The 24,841-nt window shown below is 44.4% G+C and overlaps 1 protein-coding gene across 1 annotated transcript in view; it reads left to right on the forward strand.

The window, feature by feature from the left end:
- The window catches only part of LOC124788223 (chordin-like protein 1), a 560,639-nt gene that overhangs the window by 45,709 nt on the left and 490,089 nt on the right, over positions 1–24,841 (forward strand). Inside the window, exon 3 of the mRNA XM_047255444.1 lies at positions 24,560–24,631. Coding sequence (XP_047111400.1) covers positions 24,560–24,631 — 72 coding nt within the window. The remainder of the gene's footprint in view (positions 1–24,559; positions 24,632–24,841) is intronic.

Genomic DNA, 24,841 nt, shown 5'->3' on the forward strand with positions numbered 1-24,841 from the left:
CTGAGCACTATGGGACTTAACATCTGAGGTAATCAGTCCCCTAGAACTTAGAACTACTTAAACCTTACTAACCTAAGGATATCACACACGTCCATGCCCGAGACAGGATTCGAACTTGCGACCGTAGGGGTCGCGCGGTTCCAGACTGAAGCGCCTAGAGCCGCTCGGCCACACCGGCCGGCTTATGGCACTCAAGAACTTGTGTTTTCCCCACGGCTTGCTCTTTCTAAGCTTACCGCAACATTTTCAATGTTTGTGATGGAGTTTTTTCAAGAAGTGCGCGAAATCTAATTGGTGTACTAAATACGCCAGCATACTTTCGCTGCTTCCCTCCTTCCTTCCATGTGCGTACCGCCAGGCGACTGACGCGTATGGTATCGCGTCAGTCAAGGTCAGACCTCACGTGTACTGCCAATACATCTCAAGCGCGGACGCATTAAAATGCAAAAAAATAATTCCGTTTTTTTATACCCCCTCGTACGTCTCTCCTCCCTTAGGGTTTGAGTTTTAATGCCATCTTTAAAAATCTTGTTTCTTCCTTTCCTTCAAAATATTCCTTCCACTTTTGTCTTTGTTCTACTAACGTCTCGTCTACTGGGAAAATATTCCGTACTTATTTGATATTTTCAGTAGGAATCCCGTTCGACTTAATGTAAACTTTGACTCCACGCAAAACTTAATTTCCGCCGCCTAAAGACGGCTAAAATCTCTTTTCTTCATAAAGCACGCTTTAATGTCATGCAACACAACAAATACAGCCATCAGATACAACTTCACCTTTGTATCTCGGATCAGCACTGACCCGGCAAAAAGCTTTGAGAGGAAGACTAACAACGTATCGAAGAAAAAGTTCTTTGTCGGAAGAGGCTATCGAAAGTCTTAATTCTTGTTGTGCTATTTGCGTAGGTTATATAGCATTCCAAAGATCGACAAGGATAGGGTTCCTCTCATGACTACTGGGAGTAATACTGGTGTCCTTACATAACTGTGTAGTGAAATGTCCTTACATAACTGTGTAGTGAAACACCTTGAACCCTCTTAAGCCTACTAGTAGGTTGATATATGTATAGCATTAAGGACGCGGCGAATCTCTTAAGGGGCTCCGCAAAGGCTCAAAATCATGAAAAGTTCAATTTTTACTTTTTTGCGTTTTCTGAATCTGCAGACTATTACCTTTTAATAGATATATAATTTATTCAATTCCGAAGACTACAACTATTTTTAAATTTTTTTTGAAATGTGTTCTACATGGGCGTGACCCACTGTGGCGCTGTTAAACTGCTGTCAAATGGTGTTATTATTAACGTCCGTGTTCATCAGGTACATTTTAGTGATGTGAGATAAAGTATGTGTTGTGGCTAACCTGTGATGGTTCAATATATATCGCTGGTGTGATTGTCGATTGTTTCATGTTTATTTACTCTGTCGTTATCTCGAAAATATTCGTAATTAATTCTGTTTCTTGAGTCTCTGTTTTGTTAAAGTATAATAATGAGTAAAAGTAAAGTTATTAGAAATCCTCTGAAGGCTTTTAAGAAAAGGAGAAATGATGGAAAGCCAAAGGTATGTGTTATCACTGTAAACAATAAAGACGATAACCAAGTGAGTGAACCTAACCTCTCAAGTACACCTGCCCATAGCAGTCAAAGTGGGAAAGAAAATACTTCACAGAAGAAGCTTGGTTCAATGAGTGAAAACTATGAATGTTTTATGGGCGAATCGGATGTGAATGAAATATTTGATATGTAGGTTCTCAAAGGAATTTTTTCAAACTGTGTAAGATGTATTCATTGTAGTGAAGTTGGTCTGGAACTCTCCATAATAAAGCACGTAAAACTTGCTAGTGGTTCAAAAATGGTTCAAATGGCTCTGAGCACTATGGGACTTAACATCTACGGTCATCAGTCCTCTAGAACTTAGAACTACTTAAACCTAACTAACCTAAGGACAGCACACAACACCGAGTCATCACGAGGCAGAGAAAATCCCTGACCCCGCCGGGAATCGAACCCGGGAACCCGGGCGCGGGAAGCGAGAACGCTACCGCACGACCACGAGATGCGGGCAAACTTGCTAGTGAAATACAACTGAAATGTGGTAAGTGTTCATACATGACCACCTTTTGGAAAAGTGTTGCAGTAACTGCAACTGAAGAAAATGGTAGCAAAATCTACGAACACAACAACGAGCGATGCTTGCTTTAGACAAGGAACGCCTTCGGGCTGCAGACAGGGCTGTAAAGAGTCTAGAAATACAAGCAAGAGTAAACAGGAGGAGGAACAAGAGGAATCTGGAGGAGGAGTTTGCAGAGGATGAAGATAATCCATCCTATGGACCTGGAATGCACTAAAAAGTTAATCCAATCTTTGTCGCTCGATTCCCAAAACTATTTCCTCATACTAATTACATGTTTTCTAAGGATCTTCCAAACATATTTGTTTCAAACTTTCAGTAAATGTTACACAGTACCTTCTGCATAATTTAACACAGCCTTTTTCCAAAAAACGGCATATTTTTGAATATGTAAATAAAAAATTGCAAAAAAATGTTGTGAATTTTCATTACAATTGAAAAAAATTATCTTTAATAACTGAACTAAAATTTTGTAAAATCCCTGTGTTAAGTTGTAGCCCATATTCCAATAAATAATCTGTAAAAAGTTCAACTTCCTACCTCAAATACTTTGTGAGGAAAGATGTAATTTATAAGCGTTATTTTAACATTGCAAGTATAGGGCGTTCCGGAGCCCCTTAAGTCGAATAGAAGGAATACTTTTGAATGATATTGAGTTTTGATGTGGTCTCTTTCTTCACTCGCGTTCCTTTGATTCGTTACGCTTAGTTGACGTTACGTTTGTTGTCGAATTAACGAACCTTTCACTTGACTTCCACCTACTTTTTGTTCAGTGACGAGTACCCTGAACAGGCCACGGTTTTCCTGTCATCCTGGGGTCCTACCTACGAGGTTACAAGCCCAGGAGAGGCGCTGCAGGCGATGTCGTGCTGCTAGCAAAGGCACTCGCGCCAGTCGTCTGATGCCACAGCCCATTAACGCCAAATTTCGACGCACTGTCCTAAAGAAAACGTTCGTCGTACGTCCCACATTGATTTCTGCGGCTATTTCACGCAGTGTTGCTTGTCTGTGAGCACAGACAACTCTAAGTAAAGCAGCTGTTCTCGCTCATTAAGTGAAGGCCGTCGGCCACTGCGTGAGAGGTCCTGCCTGAAATTTGGTACTGCCAGTAGTTTTCACAGTGCGGATCTCGAAATATTGAATTCCCTACCAATTGCCCAAAGGGAATGTCCCACGCGTCTAGCTGCATTATTCCGTGTCCATTGTCGTGAGACCGTAATCACTTCGGGAACCTTTTCACATGACTCACCTGAGTACAAATTACGCGATACGTGCATACAGCTCTCCGATGACTTTCGTCACCTCATTGTAGATCGATACACTACTGGCCATTAAAACTGCTACACCACGAAGATGACGTGCTACAGACGCGAAATTTAACCCACAGGAAGAAGATGCTGTGATATGCAAATGATTAGCTCTTCAGAGCATTCACACAAGGTTGGAGCCAGTGGCGACACCTATACCGGCAGTTGACATGAGGGAAGTTTCCAACCGATTTCTCATACCTGCCTGGTGAAACGTTGTTGTGATGCCTCGTGTAAGGAGGAGGAATGCGTACCATCACGTTTCCGATTTTGATAAAGATCGAATTGTAGCCTGTTGCGATTGCGGTTTATCGTATCGCGACATTGCTGCTCGCGTTGGTCGAGATCCAATGACTGTTAGCAGAATATGGAATCGGTGGGTTCAGGATGGTAATACGGAACGCCGTGCTGGATTCCAACGGCCTCGTATTACTAGCAGCCGAGATGACAGGCATCTTATCCGCATGGCTGTAACGGATCGTGCAGCCACGTCTCGATCGCTGAGTCAACAGATGGGGACGTTTGCAAGACAACAACCATCTGCACGAACAGGTCGACGACGTTTGCAGCAGCATGGACTATCAGCTCGGAGATCATACCTGCGGTTACCCTTGACGCTGCATCACAGACAGGAGCGCCTGCGCCTGCGACGAACCTGGGTGCACGAATGGCAAAACGTCATTTTTTCGGATGAATCCAGGTTCTGTTTACAGCATCATCATGGTCGCATCCGTGTTTGGCGACATCGAGGTGAACGCATATTGGAAGCGTGTATTCGTCATCGCCATACTGGCGTATCAGCAGGCGTGATGGTACGTGGTGCCTTTGTTTACACGTCTTGGTCATCTCTTGTTCGTATTGACGGCACTTTGAACAGTGGACGTTACATTTCAGATGTGTTACGACCCGTGGCTCTACCCTTCATTCGATCCCTGCGAAACCCTACATTTCAGCAGGATAATGCACGACCGCATGTTGCAGGTCCTGTACGGGCTTTTCTGGATACAGAAAATGTTCGACTGCTGCCCCAGCCAGCATATTCTCCAGATCTCCCACCAACTCAAAACGTTTGGTCAATGGTAGTCGAGCAACTGGCTCGTCACAATACGCCAGTCTTGATCAACTGTGGTATCGTGTTGAAGCTGCATGGGCAGCTGTACCTTTACACGCCATCCAAGCCCTCTTTGACTCAATGCCCAGGAGCATCAAGGCCGTTATTACGGCCAGTGGTGGTTGTTCTGGGTGCTGATTTCTCAGGATGTATGCATCCAAATTGCGTGAAAATGTAATCACATGTCAGCTCTAGTATAATATATTTGTCCAATGAATACCCGTTTATCATCTGCATTTCTTCTTGGTGTAGCAATTTTAACGGCCAGTAGTGTAGCTCTCTGATGACTTTCCTCGCCTCAGTGTTGATTGATATTTGAGTTCTGAACTTCAAATATCATACAAATGATAAAATACAAGTGTGGTCTCCTTACAAGACAGACAGGCAGACGGCGTGTGAGTGTGATTGTCGGCATGGCTAGCGAGGAGTGTGTCTGTGGCGGTGTCCTTGAGCCGGGGGAGTGCGGCCTCATCTCTCTGCGGGTATCGATTGCGGCCCGCGCTCCAATACTTTATTCGCGACCAGCGGGCAGTTTATTGCCGAATCAGGCCCTTACTGCCCGCCCCGCGGCCAGTGGTCCCGGCGCCCGAGTCCGGCCGCTCGTCCAGACGCCAACCGATTGTCGGGGAAAGTAAATTCCCATTACCCATTACACCAAAAGAACTTCTGAAAAAGTCAAATTGTAGGATCTCCAAGTGCTGCCGATAAGCAAATTTTCATTAACTGCCGGTTCTGATCATGGTGATACCTCTCAAATGGTTCAAATGGCTCTGAGCACTATGGGACTTAATATCTATGGTCATCAGTCCCCTAGAACTTAGAACTACTTAAACCTAACTAATCTAAGGACATCACACACATCCATTCCCGAGGCAGGATTCGAACCTGCGACCGTAGCAGTCACGCGGTTTCAGACTGAAGCGCCTAGAATCGCACGGCCACACCGGCCGGCTGATTCCTCTTAGACACCGTAAAATTACACTACTGGCCATTAACATTGCTACACCAAGAAGAAATGCAGATTATAAACGGGTATTCATTGGACAAATATATTATACTAGAACTGACACGTGATTACATTTTCACGCAATTTGGGTGCATAGATCCTGAGAAATCAGGACCCAGAACAACCACCTCTGGCCGTAATAACGGTCTTGATACGCATGGGCTTTGAGTCAAACAGAGCTTGGATTGCGTGTACAGGTACAGCTGCCTATGCAGATTCAACACGATACCACAGTTCATCAAGAGTAGTGACTAGTGTATTGTGACGAGCCAGTTGCTTGACCACCATTGACCAGACGTTTTCAGTTGGTGAGTGATCTGTAGAATGTGCTGGCCAGGGCAGCAGTCGAACATTTTCCGTATCCAGAAAGGCCTGTACAGGACCTGCAACATGCGGTCATGCATTATCGTGCTGAAATGTAGGGTTTCGCAGGGATCGACTGAAGTGTAGAGCCACGGGTCGTAACACGTCTGAAATGTCCACTGTTCAAAGTGCCGTCAATGCGAACAAGAGGTCACCGAGACGTGTAACCAATGGCACCCCATACCATCAGGCCGGGTGATATGCCAGTATGGCGATGACGACTACACGCTTCCAATGTGCGTTCACCACGATGTCGCCAAACACGGATTAGACCATCATGATGCTGTAAACAGGACCTGGATTCATCCGAAAAAATGACGTTTTGCCATTCGTGTACCCAGGTTCGTCGTTGAGTACACCATCGCAGGCGCTCCTGTCTGTGATGCAGCGTCAAGGGTAACCGTAGCCATGGTCTCCGAGCTGATACTCCATGCTGCTGCAAACGTTGTCGAACTGTTCCTGCAGATGGTTGTTGTCTTGCAAACGTCCCCATATGTTGACTCAGGGACCGAGACGTGGCTGCATGATCCGTTACAGCCATGCGGATAAGATGCCTGTCATGTCGACTGCTAGTGATACGAGGCAGTTGGGATCCAGCACGGCGTTCCGTATCACCTTCCTGAACCCACCGATTCCATATTCTGCTAACAGTCATTGGATCTCGACCAACGCGAGCAGCAATGTCGCGATACGATAAACCGCAATCAGGATAGGCTGCAATCCGACTTTATCAAAGTCGGAAACGTGATGGTACACATTTCTCCTCTATACACGAGGCTGCACAACAACGTTTCACCAGGCAACGCCGGTCAACTGCTGTTTGTGTATGAGAAATCGGTTGGAAACTTTCCTCATGTCAGCACGTTGTAGGTGTCGCCACCGGTGCTAACCTTGTGTGAATGCTCTGAAATGCTAATCATTTGCATATCACAGAATCTTCTTTCTGTCGGTTAAATTTCGCGTCTGTAGCACGTCATCTTCGTGGTGTAGCAATTTTAATGGCCAGTAGTGTATTTGCAGTCAATCTACCAATTTAACTGCTAATGGCTCTGCCGCAGTGGTAGCACATGTTCCCGTCAGATCACTTCGGGCTTGGCTAGCACTTGGATGGGTGACCGTCCGGGTCATCTGAGCGCTATTGTCAAGACGGGTGCACTCAGCCCTTGTGAGGTCAATTGAGGAGCTATTTCATTGAGCGGTATTCGTCGCGAAAACTGCCAACGGCCGGGAGAGCGGTGAGCAAACCACATGCCCCTCTGTATCTCCATCGAATGATGCCTGTCGGGTGATGATAAGATGGCGGTCAGTCGGTACCGTTTGGCCTTCCGAGACCTGTCCGGACGGAGTACTAATTTAACTAAATTACATCACTGCATTTTACTATTGGTTATAGCTAAGGACAGGAAAAATCGTTAAATTTCATGGCCAAATTCGGCGTTATATTTGTCAAATTCGGTGTTACTTCTTTGCCCAAGTGAGTGTTTATTTTCGTTTTGTTAGATTCGTTGTTATTTCTGCCAAATTAGTTGCTATTTTTGTCAAATTTTTTGTGACCTTTTTGCCAAAATCGGTGGGTTTTTCCCAAATTCAGTGTTCTTTTTACAAAATTGTGTGTCTTTTACCAATTTAAATGTTTTCTTTTACCAAATTCAGTGTTGTTTTTACCAAATTCTGTCTTGCTTTTGTCAAATTAGGTGCTATTTTCTCAATAAATGGCTCTGAGCGCTATTGGACTTAACTTCTGAGGTCATCAGTCCCCTAGAACTTAGAACTACTTAAACCTAACTAACCTAAGGATATCACACACATCCATGCACTAGGCAGGATTCGAACCTGCGACTGTAGCGGTCACGTGGTCCCAGACTGTAGCGCCTAGAACCGCTCGGCCACTCTGGTCGGCGCTGTTCTCGCAAATTCGGCGTTGTTTTCGATTTACTAATTTCGATGTTTTTTTGCCAAAATAGATACTGTTGTCTTGATAAATCTGCTGTTGCTTTTTTGTTAAATTCTGTGTCTTTTGCGGCCGGCCGGTGTGGCCGAGCGGTTCTAGGCGTTACAGTCTGGAACCGCGCGACCGCTACGGGCGCAGGTTCGAATCCTGCCTCGGGCATGGATGTGTGTGATGTCCTTAGGTTAATTAGGTTTAAGTAGTTCTATGTTCTAGGGGACTGATGACCTCAGATGTTAAGTCCCATAGTGCTCAGAGCCATTTGAACCATTTTTTTGTGTCTTTTGCCAAATTCGGTGTTGTTTGTCAGATTCGATTTTATTTGCCAGATTCCTTGTTGTTTATTGCCAAACTCAGTCATGTGGAATTTTTTGAAGGACATCACATTCGCCATTGACTATAGAAATAATTTATTTCACAGTTGCAGTTTCTGCATCTTGGTCGTTTTCAGATCGTACTACAAAATATTTCTACAGTTAAAAAGGCCTAGTTTGGACGATGACATGTACACATGTCGAGGGAGTTTAAAGTATAACATCTGCTGAAGCAAAATCTTTTGCAGTATCACTTGAAATGACCCAAAGGCCGAAACATCAGTTGTGAAATAGATAATTTCTACAGTCAACGAATGCGATGCCCTTTAAAAAATTCAGTGTTGTTGATTTTTCTCAATTTCGGTGCTAATTACGTCTTCACATCAAAGTTCGTTATCCGGGAAGTGAACTGTCATTTTAAGATCATACAAGAACGTCAGCATTGAGGAAATCAGAAGTTAAAATGCAACATTAATATTCAGCACGTATGAGTTACGACTGTCACCGCGCGGGATTAGCCGAGCGGATCTAGGCGCTACAGTCTGGAACCGCTCGACCACTATGGTCGCGGGTTCGAATCCTGCCTCGGGCATGGGTGTGTGTGTTGTCGTTAGGTTAGTTAGGTTTAAGTAGTTCTAAGTTCTAGGGGACTGATGACCTCAGATGTTAAGTCCCATTGTGCTGAGAGCCATTTGAACCATATCCGGACACCCCAAAAACACACATTTTTCACATTAGGTGCTGCCACCTACTGTCAGGTACTCCATATCAGCGACCTCAGTATTCTTCAGACATCGTGAGAGAGCAGAATGGGGCGCTAAGCGGAACTGGCGGACTTCGAACGTGGTTGGATGATTCGGTGTCACTTGTGTCACATGTCTGTACGCGAGATTTCCACACTCCTAAACATCTCTAGGTCCACTGTTTCCGATGTGACAGTGAAGTGGAAACGTAAAGGGACACGTACAGGACAAAAGTGTACAAGCCGACCTTGTCTGTTGACTGGCAGAGACCGCTGACAGTTGGAGAGGGTCGTAATGTGCAATAGGCAGACATCAAACCATCACACAGGAATTCGAAACTGCATCAGGATCCACTGCAAGTACTATGACAGTTAGGTGAGAGGTGAGGAAACTTGGATTTCATGGTCGTGCGACTGCTCATAAGCCACACATCACGCCGGTAAATGCCAAACGACGCCTCGCTTGGTGTAAGGAGCGTAAACATTGGACGACTGAACAGTGGAAAAACGTTGTGTGGAGTGAAGAATCACGGTACACATTGCGGCGATCCGATGGCAGGGTGTGGGTATGGTGAACGTCATCTGCCAGCGTGTGTAGTGCCGAAAGTAAAATTCGGAGTCGGTGGTGTTGTAGTGTGGTCGTGTTTTTCATGGAGGGGTCTTGCACCCCTTGTTGTTTTGAGTGGCACTATGATAGCTTAGGCCTACATTGATGTTTTAAGCACATTCTTGCTTCTCACCGTTGAAGAGCAATTCGGGGATGGCGATTGCATCTTTCAACACGACCGAGCACCTCTTCACAATGCACGGCCTGTGGCGCAATGGTTATACGACAATAACATCCTAATGGACTGGCCTGCACAGAGTCCCGACCTGAATCCTATAGAACATGTTTGAGATGTTTTGGTACGCCGACTTCGTGCCAGGCCTCACCTAACAAGATCGGTATCTTTCCTCAGTGCAGCACTCCATTCCCCAAGAAACCTTCCAGCACCTGATTGAACGTATGCCTGCGAGAGTTGGAGCTGTCATCAAGGCTATGGGTGGACCAACACCATATTGAATTCCAGCATTACCGATGGAGGGCGCCACGAACTTGTAAGTCATTTTCAGCCAGGTGTCGATACTTTTGATCACATAGTGTACGTCTCAAATGCCTACATAAAACAGTGATCCGCTTGCTGTCAGTGTTACTGAATTTACACGTTACTTGCTTTCCTTATGTATATGTTACATCATGACACAAAATCAGTTAAGAGAGAGTGCTGTCTTCTTCCCTGTTGTAGGTGAAACAGTCACCGACATGGAGGTCAGTTTAGATACGTCAGCGATATCGCCCGTTTCCCGAAACCGGTCGCCCACGTAGCTCCTCGCCGCTCACAAATGAGAGCTAACTCCGAGGCCTACGAGATATACAGGCCCTGGAACGATTTTGTGACGTCAGACTAGAAGGCTTGCCCGCCACATTTCGGCAACTTTCGGCTCCGTGCAGGGCCCACGGGAAATCAACATTCAATTGAACAATTAAAGATCATACTTTTGTCGTGTGATATCGAGAACTTGCTTGCATTTAAATGCGCAGTTGAGAATCATTAAACTCGTCACTCGCTCCCCGCCGGAGACGGCTGCTGGCAGTCGTCGGACCTGCAGTGTCATGTGCTGTGACGTACGCGCCCCGGCCTGTCTTTCTCGTGGGTCTCGGCTCCTTCTATCTGACGCGGTCTGCTCGTTCCACCCATACTGCTGTTCGTCTCTCGAACAAATCTTTATACCGTGAGATAAGTTTTAGCGTCGACCTATAATCATTTTTATCTGGATGTCGTTTCTGGAAACTGGCTCATATCCTCGATTTGTTGCTCAAGACGACCCTCTACACCCTCTACATTTCTGGGGCATTCTGTATAAGCATAAAAATTTTCGAAGACTTGTAAACTTATTTTAATATAATTGAAAAGCCACGATCGCTTCAATATCGTTTACTAGATGACCAGTTTCAGCACTCTGAAGGTGCCATCATCGGATCTGTGAAGGTATAACATAACAGGTTTGAGGGAGGGCTTACATGAGTTAACTACGAGGGCTGTCCAGAAAGTAAGTTACGATCGGTCGCGAAATGGAAACGACTATGAAAATCCGATAAAGCTTCGTAAAGATGTGTTGGGCAGTGTCTCTAGTATGACTCTAGGTAGAATTATGTCGCTCTTTTCATTTCTGAGCTCTTAGTGAGCGCGTAAAGATGTTATAGAAAATAGTGTCTCCCGCCAAGTACGAGGGCCTGGTGAGAATTTTCCCCTGAAGCTATGCAACCAACATTACATAACTGTCGTGCGGTTTCTTCTTCAAGGCAATTCTCAGCCTCATTCTGCAGGGGCAATGAAGATGTTCCTGCATCGTTTCAATTGGAAATGTTTGGTTACCCACAATACAGCCCGTAATTGTCTCCCACTGAGTTTCACCTCTGCTCAAACGAACCGTTGGTTATGAAGACAACATTTTGGCACAGACAACGAGCTTTAGGCCAGCGTAGAGAATTGGCGGAAAGCACCGGCGGCTGCCTTCTGTGATGAGGCTACTGGAAAGTTGGTACAACGCTACGACGAATGTCTGAGTCAGAACGGCGACTACACAGAGAAGTAGCTGAAAGGTGTAGCTAACTGTTACAAATGAAACATTTCTGATTTTCACTGTGATTTTCATTTCGCGATCAATCGTAACTTATTTTCTGGACAGCCCTCGTATATACATTACAATTATTACAGAACCACATACCAGAAACGTGAATAACATTTATAAAACGATATGGACATCATGGCACATGAGGCAGACCATCTTACCTGCTGTGATTCTGGAGGTCTACAACCGCATTTTAGTAGTAATGAGTGGTTATACCATGGGACTGTCTGTGTGCTGCTTGGACAGTGCTATCTGGTGGCCGGTTGTGAACCGCTAGGATCACAGCAGGTAAGCCTGCGCGGAATAGGGCAGTGATGATGCCAACCGGTGTTAGGCGAACAGTGGTAATTTCATCTGGTGACTTCAGTTTTATATTTTATCGAAAGAGAGACCATGAGAGCAGTTTTTTATGATTTCTTATTGGTTGTGACAATGATTTTTATCAGATGGTCTGCCTCATATGCCATGATGTCCATATGGCTTTATAAATGTTATCCACGTTTCAGGTATGTGGTTCTGTAATAATTGTGATGTATATAGTTAACTCATGTAAGCCCTCCCTCAAACCTGTTATGTTATACCTTCACAGATCCGATGATGGCACCTTCAGAGTGCTGAAACTGGTCATCTAGTAAACGATATTGAAGCCATCGTGGTTTTTCAATTATTTTAAAAACAGAGAGATCGCCCCACGACAGACCATGTGTTCACTGCTTATTTCAATATTTCACATGTCTTCAGAGAATGTCTAATAAGTATCTTGACATATGCACACTTTCGACACATACCATGTCTGCGAAGATAGTGCTAGAGAACATGAATATGTAGTACATTCACTAAATTGTGATTAATTTTTAAAAATAAGTTTACAACTGTTTTCGAAAGTTAGAGAAAAGAATGATACACAAAATCCGCTGTTGGCCCATAAACACAAACTGCCATGATCAAAAGAGTGCAGAATTGTGCGGCTTTTGGTCGCAGTAACGTAATACCCTGATCAGGCAGAACATTATGTCCACCTACACAACCGCCGGTATGTCCAACTTTGGCACGGATAACAGCGGCGACACGTCGTGGCATGGGAGCAATCAAACACAATTCATCTAATTCCAGGAGAGCGGCGATGAGCTCTGACGCCAAGTTCAATCATATCCCACATGTGTTCGATCGGGTTCAGATCTGGCGATCTGGGGGCCAGCACACCAATTGGAATTCGCCACCGTGTTTCTCGAACCACTCCGTCACACTGCTGGTCTTGTGACATGGCACATTATCTTGCTGAAAAATGCCACTGCCGTCGGTAAACACGATCGTCATGAAGGGGTGTACGTGGTGTGCAACCATTGTACAATACTGCTTGGTCTTCATGGTACCTTGTACGACCTCCACTAGAGCCATGGAAGCCCACGTGAATATTCCCCAGAGCATAATGGAGCCGTCGCCGGCTTCTCTCCGTCCTGCAGTACAGGTGTCAAGGGGCTGTTTCCCTGGAAGATGACGCATTCGCGCCCTCCCATCGTCATGATGAAGGTATCGAGGGGGGGCGGGGGAGGGGGGGTTCAACAGACCATGCAACACTCTACCACTCCGCAAATGGTCACGCGCCCATTTCAGTCGATGTCGTGGTGTTAACGTTGGCATGTGTATGGATGGATGCTCGGCAGCGGTGGCCCGTCGTTAAGAGTGTTGCCGCACTGTGTGTTCAGACACGCTTGTATTCTGCCTAGCAATAAAGTCTGATGTTCACTGTGCCACAATTCACCGCCTGTCCTGTTTTACCAGTCGGTCTAGCCTACGACGTCCGATATCTGTAATGAGGGCTGGCCGCCAAACACCACGAACGTCTAAACATGGTCTCACCTTTGTTTCGCCACGAGTTGAAGACACTCACTGCAGCACCCCTGGAACACCCGACAAGTCGTGCAGTTTCCGAAATGCTCGCGCAAAACCTCCGGACCATCACAATCCTCCTTCGGTCAAATTCAGATAGATCGCCCGCCTTCCCCATTCTACACACGGACCCCACGCTCAGTGATACTACATGCACCGTGCTTGTGTCCGACAAGCAGTCATTCCTCACCAGCTGACCTTCCTATCGCCTGGAGGGATTTATATCGATTGTAGGCCGGTAGTCATGATGTTCTAGCTGATCAGCCATAGCAATCTATATAAAGGGTAGAAAATCGAATGCCCATAATCACCGTCCAATTTCACTGACATCGATTTGTTGTAGAATCATGGAACATATTTTGTGTTCAGACATAATGATCTTTCTAGACTCTCAGAAGCTCATCTGCAGAAACCAGCACGATTTTAGGAAACAGCGGTCGTGCGAGACACAGCTGGCCCTCTTTGTGCATGATATACAACAGGCTCTACATACCGGCTCCCAGGATGATGTCATATTTCTCGACTTTCGAAAGGCGTTCGACTCAGTTCCGCACTCTCGCTTGCTCTATAAATTGAGCGCTTACGGCCTATCCGATGACATATGCGGTTGGATGGAAAGTTTTCTAACAGACAAAGAGCAGTATGTCGTTCTGAACTGGGTGACTTCAACAGAAACCAGCGTAACTTCAGGTGTTCTCCATGGCAGTGTAACAGGTCCGCCGCTTTTTGCGAGTTACATAAACTATCTGGCTGATGGTATTGACAGCGGCGTTTGACTGTTTGCCGATGATCCTGTAGTTGTGAACAAGTCAATGAGGATTTGAAGAAAATAAATGCGTCGTGTAATGACTGGCAGGTATCTCAATATTAGTATATGTAACCTACTGTGTATAACAAGCCGAAAATCCCCATTAATGTACGAGTACAAAATAAATGCCCAGTCTTTTGAAGTGGTAACATCCGTCAAGTATCTGGGAATGACTATTGGAAATGATCTCAAATGAAATGATCAGATTACACAAGTAACGGGAAAGGCGAACTCTAGATTGCGGTTTATTGGTAGAATCCTGAAGAGATGCAGTCCTTCAACAAAGGAAATAGCTTACAACACGTTAGTTCGTCCAGTCTTAGAGTATTGTTCGTCTGTATGGGACCCTTACCAGTTGGTCTGACAAGGTCCAAAGAAGAGCGGCAAAATTCGTGACTGGTACATGCAGCCATCGCGAGAGCGTTACAAATCTCTCTTGCAGATAGACGGCGCGCTAAGCGGAGGGGTGTGCTCATTAAATTCCGAAATCCGGTCTTCGCCGAGGATGTAGAGCATCTATTACTACCACCAACTTTCAAATCGCCCAGTGGTCACCATTCAAAGACAAGGGAAATTAGAGCTCGTACTGAGGCGTTCAGACCGTCGTTTTTCCCTCGTGCGATCCGCGACTGGAACAGACGGGGGGAAATATGACTTTGGCGCGAATTGTGACCTCCGTCACACACTGCTTGGTGGCTAGCGGAGTATATATGTAGATGTAGACCTTGTTGTGAGCCCGGTTTTAGTTTGATGGAGTGCATGTGTTTCTCATGGTGGAGGTGCAGTAAACAAGAATACAACTATTTTCTTTCCATTGGATGAACAGATGTGATTATTTTCTGAAGCATGGACCACAGCATCGAACTTTTTTCGGACATCACTCTTCCACTAAGTGGAGCACATATGCAACTGTATACACTGCATCGCTTAATTTTCGTCTTACACCTTCGACAGTCCTATGTAACATAGGTTCGTTAGAGGCTATCTGATCTCGACAATCGGTTACTTCACCCTGTCAGTCTACTTTACAACAGAATGATCGTGCACTCTAGTTCGTTCCAAGTCACGACTTGCCTCGCCCAAGCACGCTTCAGTAAGAGAGAAGGAATAGACTAGTAGGAAACGACCGCAGTCAGGCTGTTGCCAAGGTCATCATACTCGCAGAATTACACCACCGATAACAGCGCCGTCTTCATTTATAGTGTATGCAACACTCAACATTAGACTCGTACTCCCCTCGTTTCTGGTCTCTATGTCGGCGTACAATGACTCTTTTGTTTCGTCGGTCTTCTGACTGATTTGATGCGCCCCGCCATTCCTGAACTGTGCCATTCTCGCCACTTCGGAGTAGCACTTTTTGTTTACACAGATGATCTCGGCTCTCGAGGAGCTGCTTGTCTCAACAGGGAGACTAGATATTTCGCAAATGTCTCTGCATTCACATCGAAATTCTTAAACGTCTGCAGCGTCAAGAGTTTCTGCGGAATTCTTCTTGGTCATCAACACATCTTACTTATCGAGGCCTAAATCCGAAAGAACTTATTGAAATTGACAATGGCCGGAACCAACTCTTCAATTGTTTCTTAATTCGTCTTGAGCTGGTATTTCTTTTTCAAAACTCGCTTTCCGCGAGTGTCTGCATTTGTTCCAACAATAAATATATTGTTGAAAATTTTCAGTCTTGTCGAGAACACAGTTTCTTTCTTTCTTCACACGTGCATATTTTGGTGATGTTTCATCAGTATCAGTGGGTTCTTTTCTGTCGAACCACAAGTAAAATCTTACATGACAGCCTTTATATTCAAATATTTACCTTTATAGGTTTTTATAAAAAATATTTACCTTTATAGCTGCTTTAGCTGTGATCCGCGTCACATTCTGTCAATACAGTGCAGCAGATATTTTAACTAATAAAGATTTCTTTAAAGTACTGTATTTAATATTGAATGAAAAATTACTTGGACCAAAATTAAATTGTTAGTGTTTCAGTTATTTCGTGCTTTAATGTTATTTATTTTACTGCTGCTCTTTATTTGTTAATTTCTGCTGTCCACATTACTTTGTTAATTACGAAAATATTTTATGGGAGATGTCGGTGAGTTCCATCCACTTACTTTTTTGGTCAAATGTTTGAGTGGGGCAAAAACAAGACTTGCTAGAAAATAAACCACGGCTTTTTGTTCGAACTTTCGTAAGCAAACGAAGAGAGGGAAATAGACAAGTGTAGTATCAAACTGACCATCGTGAGATCCAATTTTGTACAAAAAGAAACAATTCCTTGAATTCCGATCGATATTTAAATATATTTCCTACTCTCTGGCGAGAACTTGAAAATAAAAAATAATTTGGAAAAAAGCAGTCAAAAGTTTTGTGAAATGATTTGTTTAAAACTAAGAGAAAATATTAGAGAAACAGTTGACGAACAGTTGTATGAGGCTCAAAATCACGTGCAAATGAGATGCCGAAGCAGAATTTGAAACTCAACATTTAATTTAGAATCGACAAATTCTAAAGAGGCGCTAGAGGCTATTTTTCTGAAGGAATTTCACGCGGTGTCCTTACGCGACTAACGTATGAGCATCTCAGCTGCTGCGGATGATTTCGAGCATCCTACAAAGACTCGTGAAATGTTTCTCTAAACTGTTTTTTTTTTTTTAAATTGCTGTAGTTTTCATGTCGTCAAGTCTCTGACAAGTTCGCAATGCTACAAAGTTTACGAAACGCCGCCTTGTTTGGTGTGTACCAGACGGGTAATTTGAGCTCGGACCTGGGACCTGTGCCTTTCGCTGGCAAATGCTCTAAAGAGCTATCCAAGCACGACTCCTCACCCGCTCTCAAAGCTTCATTCCCGTCAGTGCTCCATCTCCCAGCCTCCAAATTTTACTGAGTGTCACTCCTGGAAGAAAGTATACTAGTAATCGTGGATTAGTCAAAACCTGAGGGAATCTTATGGGAGCATCGTGTGTCGTCCTTGGATAGCTTAGTCGTTTCAGTTTTGTTTTGTGTTAATAGAATTTCGACCTCTGGACGGTGCTTTACCTGCAGGAAACAGAGTTTGTTTCCTTTTCTTTGCCTTCTACTACGTTTTTCTCAACGTGACAATTTTTTTTTCAATTATTAGCTCGTGTGGAAGGTTGTTATTGGCTGTGGTCCGTCGCCGTAAAATACACTGCAAATGTGGATTAGTAGGTGACATTTTACAGATCTTATGTGTTCACTGTATCTAATGCCCAAACTCCTACACTCCTACCCAAAATACACTGGAGTCCAAAAGTAAGGGAACGAACTGTTATTTCCCCGTCCTGTGTCTAATTCATGAAATAATCACACAAACTGTCAACAGATGTCCATCTGACTGCGTCGTGCATGGAACATGGCATTCCGGTCAATGGACAACCACGCCAACGTTGACGTCAGGGCACCTGTCAGACGGGATACTGTTTGCCTTGTAGTCCCACATCGACAATCGCTGTGTCCACAGTCACAGACGGTGCAGTACGGCACAGAGAAGACGCCTGCCAGGCTCTCTGCGGTGGAGGGCCATGGAAAGAATAGAATCAGGACAGTCGCAAACTGATGTTCGAATGGTTCAAATGGCTCTGAGCACTATTGGACTTAACATCTGAGGTCATCAGTCCCCGAGAACTGAGAACTACTTAAGGGGCTCCGGAACGCCCTATACTTGCAATGTTAAAATAACGCTTATAAATTACATCTTTCCTCACAAAGTATTTGAGGTAGGAAGTTGGAACTTTTTACAGATTATTTATTGGAATATGGGCTACAACTTAACACAGGGATTTTACAAAATTTTAGTTCAGTTATTAAAGATTATTTTTTTTCAATTGTAATGAAAATTCACAACATTTTTTTGCAATTTTTTATTTATATATTCAAAAATATACAGTTTTTTGGAAAAAGGCTGTGTTAAATTATGCAGAAAGTACTGTGTAACATTTACTGAAAGTTTGAAACAAATATGTTTGGAAGATCCTTAGAAAACATGTAATTAGTATGAGAAAATAAAAGTTTTGGGAATCGAGCGACAAAGATTGGATTAACTTTTTAGTGCATTCCAGGTCCATAAGATGGATTATCTTCATCCTCTGCAAACTCCTCCTCCAGCTTCCTCTTGCTTGTATTTCTAGACTCTTTACAGCCCTGTCTGCAGCCCGAAGGCGTTCCTTGTCTAAAGCAAGCATCGCTCGTTGTTGTGTTCGTAGATTTTGCTACCATTTTCTTCAGTTGCAGTTACTGCAACACTGTTCCAAAAGGTGGTCATGTATGAACACTTATCACATTTCAGTTGTATTTCACTAGCAAGTCCTACGTGCTTTATTATGGAGAGTTCCAGACCAACTTCACTACAATGAATACATCTTACACAGTTTGAAAAAATTCCTTTGAGAACCGACATATCAAATATTTCATTCACATCTGATTCGCCCATAAAACATTCATAGTTTTCACTCATTGAACCAAGCTTCTTCTGTGAAGTATTTTCTTTCCCACTTTGACTGGTATGGGCAGGTGTACTGGAGAGGTTAGGTTCACTCACTTGGTTATCGTCTTTATTGTTTACAGTAATAACACATACCTTTGGCTTTCCAACATTTCTCCTTTTCTTAAAAGCCTTCAGAGGATTTCTAATAACTTCACTTTTACTCATTATTATACTTCAACAAAACAGAGACTCAAGAAACAGGATTAATTACGAATATTTTCGAGATAACGACAGAGTAAATAAACATGAAACAATCCACAGTCACACCAGCGATATATATTGAACCATCACAGGTTAGCCACAACACATACTTTATCTCACATCACTAAAATGTACCTGATGAACACGGACGTTAATAATAACACCATTTGACAGCAGTTTAACAGCGCCACAGTGGGTCACGCCCATGTAGAACACATTTCAAAAAAAATTTAAAAATAGTTGTAGTCTTCGGAATTGAATAAATTATATATCTATTGAAAGGTAATAGTCTGCAGATTCAGAAAACGCAAAAAAGTAAAAATTGAACTTTTCATGATTTTGAACCTTTCAGGAGCCCCTTAAACCTAACTAACCTAAGGACATCACACACATCCATGCCCAAGGCAGGATTCGAACCTGCGACTGTAGCGGTCGCGCGGTTTCAGACTGACCACTCGAACACCTCTTTAGGGAATTGTACGGTTAACTTGGCAAGGTTCAACAGCTGTCAGGTATCTTGCGACCTTATGTGCGATTGTAGCGTAATGCTGTGGTCCCAGACTTCGAACTGCTGAACGAGTAGTTGATGTTTTCTCGGAAACGGAACACATTACACACCTGGCGTGGCCTGCTCGCTCTCTCGATTTGAATCCCGTAGAGCATGTCTGGGATGCACTGTGGAGACGGCTTGCATCACGTCAGCATCCACAAACCACTCTCCAAGACTGCAAGCAGCGCTGCAGGAAGAACAGCCGTTATTGCCTCAGCATGAGGTTGATGACTCGTTCACAGCACGCCCTGTCTCTTATCAGGCCTGCATTGCTGCCAGAGGTGGTCACCCCATACTAAGCCCATTAACCAGGTATCGGAATGTGTGTGTAAATTCTTAAGTTGGAAAAAACGAAGAACATTTTTGTTCTACCGTTATGGAGGTTGCAGTTGGTTACAGTCTGTATTCTTTAGGCCTATATTATTTCTACTTTACTATCATATGTGTAGACTGTTTTGTGGTAAAATAAACACAACCTTGAGAAATTTCTGTTTGTTGCTTTAATTTTGAACACCAGTGCAAATCGACTATAACAATAACGATAAACACAAGGCTGGCAACATTAAAAACAACGTCTGGAAATCTACTACGCGAAGCAGTACTCAAAACTGCAAATAAATGCAAAGTACATTAAAATATATGCTGAAGACAGAATTCTAACTAAACAACAGCATCTTCTATAAAAGTACATACATTGGTGCGCCAAAGAAACTCGTATAGGCATGCGTATTCAAATACAGACATAGGTAATCAGGCAGAATACGGCGCTGCGGTCGGCAACGCCTATGTAAGGCAACGAGTGTTTGGCGCAGTTGTTAGATCGGTTACGGCTGGTACAATTGCAGGTAATCAAGATTTAAGTGAGTTTGGACGTGGTGTTATAGTCGGCACACGAGCGATGGCACACAGCCTGTCTGAGGTAGCGATGAAGTTGGTATTTTCCCGTACGACCATTTAACGAGTGTACCATGAATATCTGGAATCCCGTAAAACATCAAATCTCTAACATCGCTGCGACCGAAAAAAGATTCTTCAAGAACAGGACCAACAACGACTCAAGAGAATATTTCAACGTGACAGAAGTGCAACCCTTTCGCAAATTGCTGCAGTTTTCAGTGCTGGGCAATCAACAAGTGTCAGCATGCGAACCCTTCAACGAAACATCATCGATATGGGCTTTCGGAGCCGAAGGTCCACTCGTGTACCCTTGATGACTGCGCGGCACAAAGCTTTACGCCTCGCCTGGGACCGTCAGCATCGAAATTGGACTGTTGATGACTACAAACACTGGTCGGACGGGTCTCGTTTCAAATTGTATCGAGCGGATGGACTTGTACGGGTATGGACACAACCTCATGAACACATGGACCCTGCAGGTCAGCAGGAGACGGTTCAACCTGTTGGAGGCTCTGTAAAGGTGTGGGACGTGTGCAGTTGGAGTGATATGGGACCCCTGATACGTCTAGACACGTACGAAACCATCCTGTCTGATCAGTTGTGCATTCCGACGGACTTGGTCAATTCCATCAGGACATTGCTACAGAGTGGCTCCATAAACACTCTTCTGAGTTTAAACACTTCCGCTGTCCAACAAACTCTCCAGACATGAACATTATTGAGCATATCCGGGATGCCTTGGAACGTGCTGTGCAGAAGAGATCTCCACCCCGTCGTACTCTTACGGATTTATGGACAACCCTGCAGGATTCATGGTGTCATTTCCTTCCAGCACTACTTCAGACATTAGTCGAGCCCATACCACGTCGTGGTGAGGCACTTCTGCGTGCTCGCGGGGGCGCTACACGATATTAGGCAGGTGTACCAGTTTCTTTGGCTCTTCAGTGTATATTTGTTAAAACGTTTCGAATATAGGGCCTGATAACCACGGTTCCAAAAAATTGCCTACATATATTCTTATTAACGTTTTCTTGTTGTTCGACAGAAAAGCAAAGGCAATCCACTGAAAATGGGAAAGCATCACCGACACATGTATGAGTGAAAAAAGAAAAAAACTGTGTTTTGTTTAAGGCAGAATTTTTTACTAAACAAATTCAATGTCTCACATTGCACGCACATTTTGCGATCTTCGCGAGCTGTTACTTTCGTACTCTTTCTCGGATGACACGCCGTATCCCTTTCGAGTTGCTAGGACGCCCTTGCTCTCGAGAGATCCTCAGCAGTCGAACCTCGGCCGCTCCTGCACGTCCTTTTGTATCCCGCCTGGAAGGCGGCGCGTGGGTAGGAGCAGGAGAAGGAACAGGAGCAGGAGCAGGAAAATTAAGTCGGTACTGCAGTGAGTAAAGGTGTTTTACTGGTGCATGAAAGAATACATAACTTTGTACGGATCCGAAGTCTTAGACCCGTCGTATGTAGAGCAAAGCTGAAGCGAAGTGTCCTGGTTGTCTGCACTTGATGAAATGCGGAGAATGTGTACCGATGCTCGCAGAGCTGCACAGCACCGGTTAGAGGGCGCTGTCGTCGGTATCTCGTGGTAGTGCCGACCTTCGAAACTATGCCGTGGTATCGTTACTATCGATACAACACGGCCTGCGTTTCGCGATATCTGACGGTGCACGGCGGTCCACGTCTCGTCACATGTCAACGCATATAAGAATCTATTCCTGGCACTGCTCCAGTATCCGCGGTCCTCCAGCAAGCTACGTTAAGGGAAGAGTTACATCCGGCTGGTTCAGCCAATGCGAGAGTCTGATGGACTTAGACCGTCTCGTTGAATGAAAGTCGATGCACTGTTTTCAGGATACCCTGATCGGCAAATTAAGAAAAGAAAGTGTCTGAGAATAACTGCATCCATCGTATATGTCACTCAAGATATACAAGGTGTGTTCAGTAATATCTACATCTACATCTACATGGATACTCTGCAAATCATTCTTAAGTGCCTGGCGGAGGGTTCCTCGAACCGTCTTCACAATAAGTCTCTGTTATTCCACTCTCGAACAGTGTGCGGAAAAAACGAACACCTATATCATTCCGTGAGAGCTCTGATTTCCCTATTTTATTATGATGATCGTTCCTCCCTATGAGGGTCGGCGTCAACAAAATATTTTCGCATTCGGAGGAGAAAGTTGGTGCTTGAAATTTCTTGAGAAGATTCCGCTACCACGAAAAACACCTTTCTTTAAATGATATCTAGCCCAAATCCTGTATCATTTCAGCGACACTCTCTCCCACATTTCGCGATAATACAAAACGTGGTGCCCTTCTTTAAACTTTTTCGATGTACTCCGTCACTCCTATCTGGTAAGGGTCCAAGACCGCGCAGCAGTATTCTAAAAGAGGACGGACAAGAGTAGTGTAGGTAGTCTCTTTAGTAGATTTGTTACGTTTTCTAAGTGTCCTGCCAATAAAATGCAGTCTTTGGTTTGCCTTCCCCATAATATTTTCTATGTGTTCTTTCCAATTTAACTCGTTCGTAATTGTAATTCCTAGGTATTTAGTTGAATTAATGGCCTTTAGATTTGACTTATTTATCGTGTAACCGAAGTTTAACGGATTCCTTTTAGCATGTGGATGACCTCACACTTTTTATTATTTAGGGTTAGTTGCCAATTTTCGCACCATACAGACATCTATTCTAAATCGTAATATCCTTTCTAAAACGGGTTGATTTTATGCAACATTCCAATGATCCATTTTATTCTCCACTCTTTTGCCTAGAAAATCGTATTTTTCAACATAATCTCCATTTGCCACTGGTGTATCGCAATGTACAGTACAACAAACACCTTTCGTGTTATGCTACAAGTGAATAAGTATAAGCATCCGAGTAGCAACGCCACCAATAAGTGAGCTACGTGTTCTTTAATAAATAAAGTAGGTAAAAAGAAGGGACAAAAGGAAAGAAACACAAAATAAGAACAGCGTTTGCTTGGTTGCAACGAGAGCAATAATTTTGTAACTTCTGCTTTTATAACACATCACATTTTCAAGAGGAGTTCGAAAACAGAGCAGACTAGCGGAGCGCTGCCTAGCACTGCCCACTACCGGCGAGGGTGGGATGCACAAGCCCAATCGCTGCACTTGCGGCGAGATACGTCATCGAGACCCACATGAAAGACGCCGTGGGGCTACGTCACAGCACGTGACACCGCACGTCTTACGAGCGCCAGCAGCCACCTCCAGTGGGAAGCGAGTAACTACTCCAGACGATTTAGTAATTCTTGACTGCCCGTTTAAATGCATGCAAGTCTGGAATAGCACATGACAAAATCAAGCCCTAAAGTGTGTACCTTTCCCATTAAATATTTATTTACCGTGGACTGCACGGAGCCGAACGTTCCCGAAGTGTGGCGGAGAAGCCTCCTAGTGTGACATCACAGCCGGCCGCTGGTGGCCGAGCAGTTCTAGGCGCTTCAGCCTGGAACCGCGCGACCGCTACGGTCGCAGGTTCGAATCCTGCCTCGGGCATGGATGTGTGTGATGTCCTTAGGTTAGTTAGGTTTAAGTAGTTCTAAGTTCTAGGGGACTGATGACCTCAGATGTTGTCCCATAGTGCTCAGAGCCATTTGAACCATTTTTTGTGACATCACAAGTTCGTTCGAATACCTCTTTGGCCCCGAACGCCATCTGGTGACATCACATGTTCAACATTTGTCATCCATTTTCGTAGTATTTCCCGACATTTGCGGCACCATGTGTCTTGTATTAAGTTACCTGTCTCAGCATCATCTACGTCGCTTTGGGGGTTTCTAAACGTTAAAAAGAATCACCGCCGAGGTGGGAAAACGTCCTGGCATTTGCTTAGTGAAATATGTAAAATCTCCAGAAAACACAATCTGACTGGTCTTTAATTAAACACGCCGTTTAGATCCCTATCTAGCCTACCTCCCTGGCCAGCAAATGAGTTCACTGCGCAGTAAGCTATACGAGTAGGCCAAATGTCACATCGCTCATATGAAACAGTCTACTACATAATAAAATGATTTTTGCTGGAGGTGGAAGAAATGGCAGCCTGACTAATGGGCGGGGTGTTTGTGTTTGTGTTGCAGGGAGCACGATGGTCGTGAGCTTGTGCCGGATTCTCGTCGCAGTTTTCCTCACCTGCAGCCTTGCCGGTGTTGGTGAGTGCAGCAGATCTCAGCAGCAAAAATACACGAGTAATGTAACAATAGGAGAACTGAACAGGTGGAAACTTGACTGAGCAGGCATCTGGAAATTGTAATAAATGCAAGGTGGTGTTCTATCTCACAGTTTGGATCTACTTTGCTTCGTACGTTGTACAATAACATGACAACTAACGCAGTGGTCCCCGGCCTGGGGGTAATTACCCC

The sequence above is a fragment of the Schistocerca piceifrons genome, chromosome 1, assembly GCF_021461385.2.
Source record: "Schistocerca piceifrons isolate TAMUIC-IGC-003096 chromosome 1, iqSchPice1.1, whole genome shotgun sequence".
Classification (NCBI taxonomy): Eukaryota; Metazoa; Arthropoda; class Insecta; order Orthoptera; family Acrididae; genus Schistocerca; species Schistocerca piceifrons.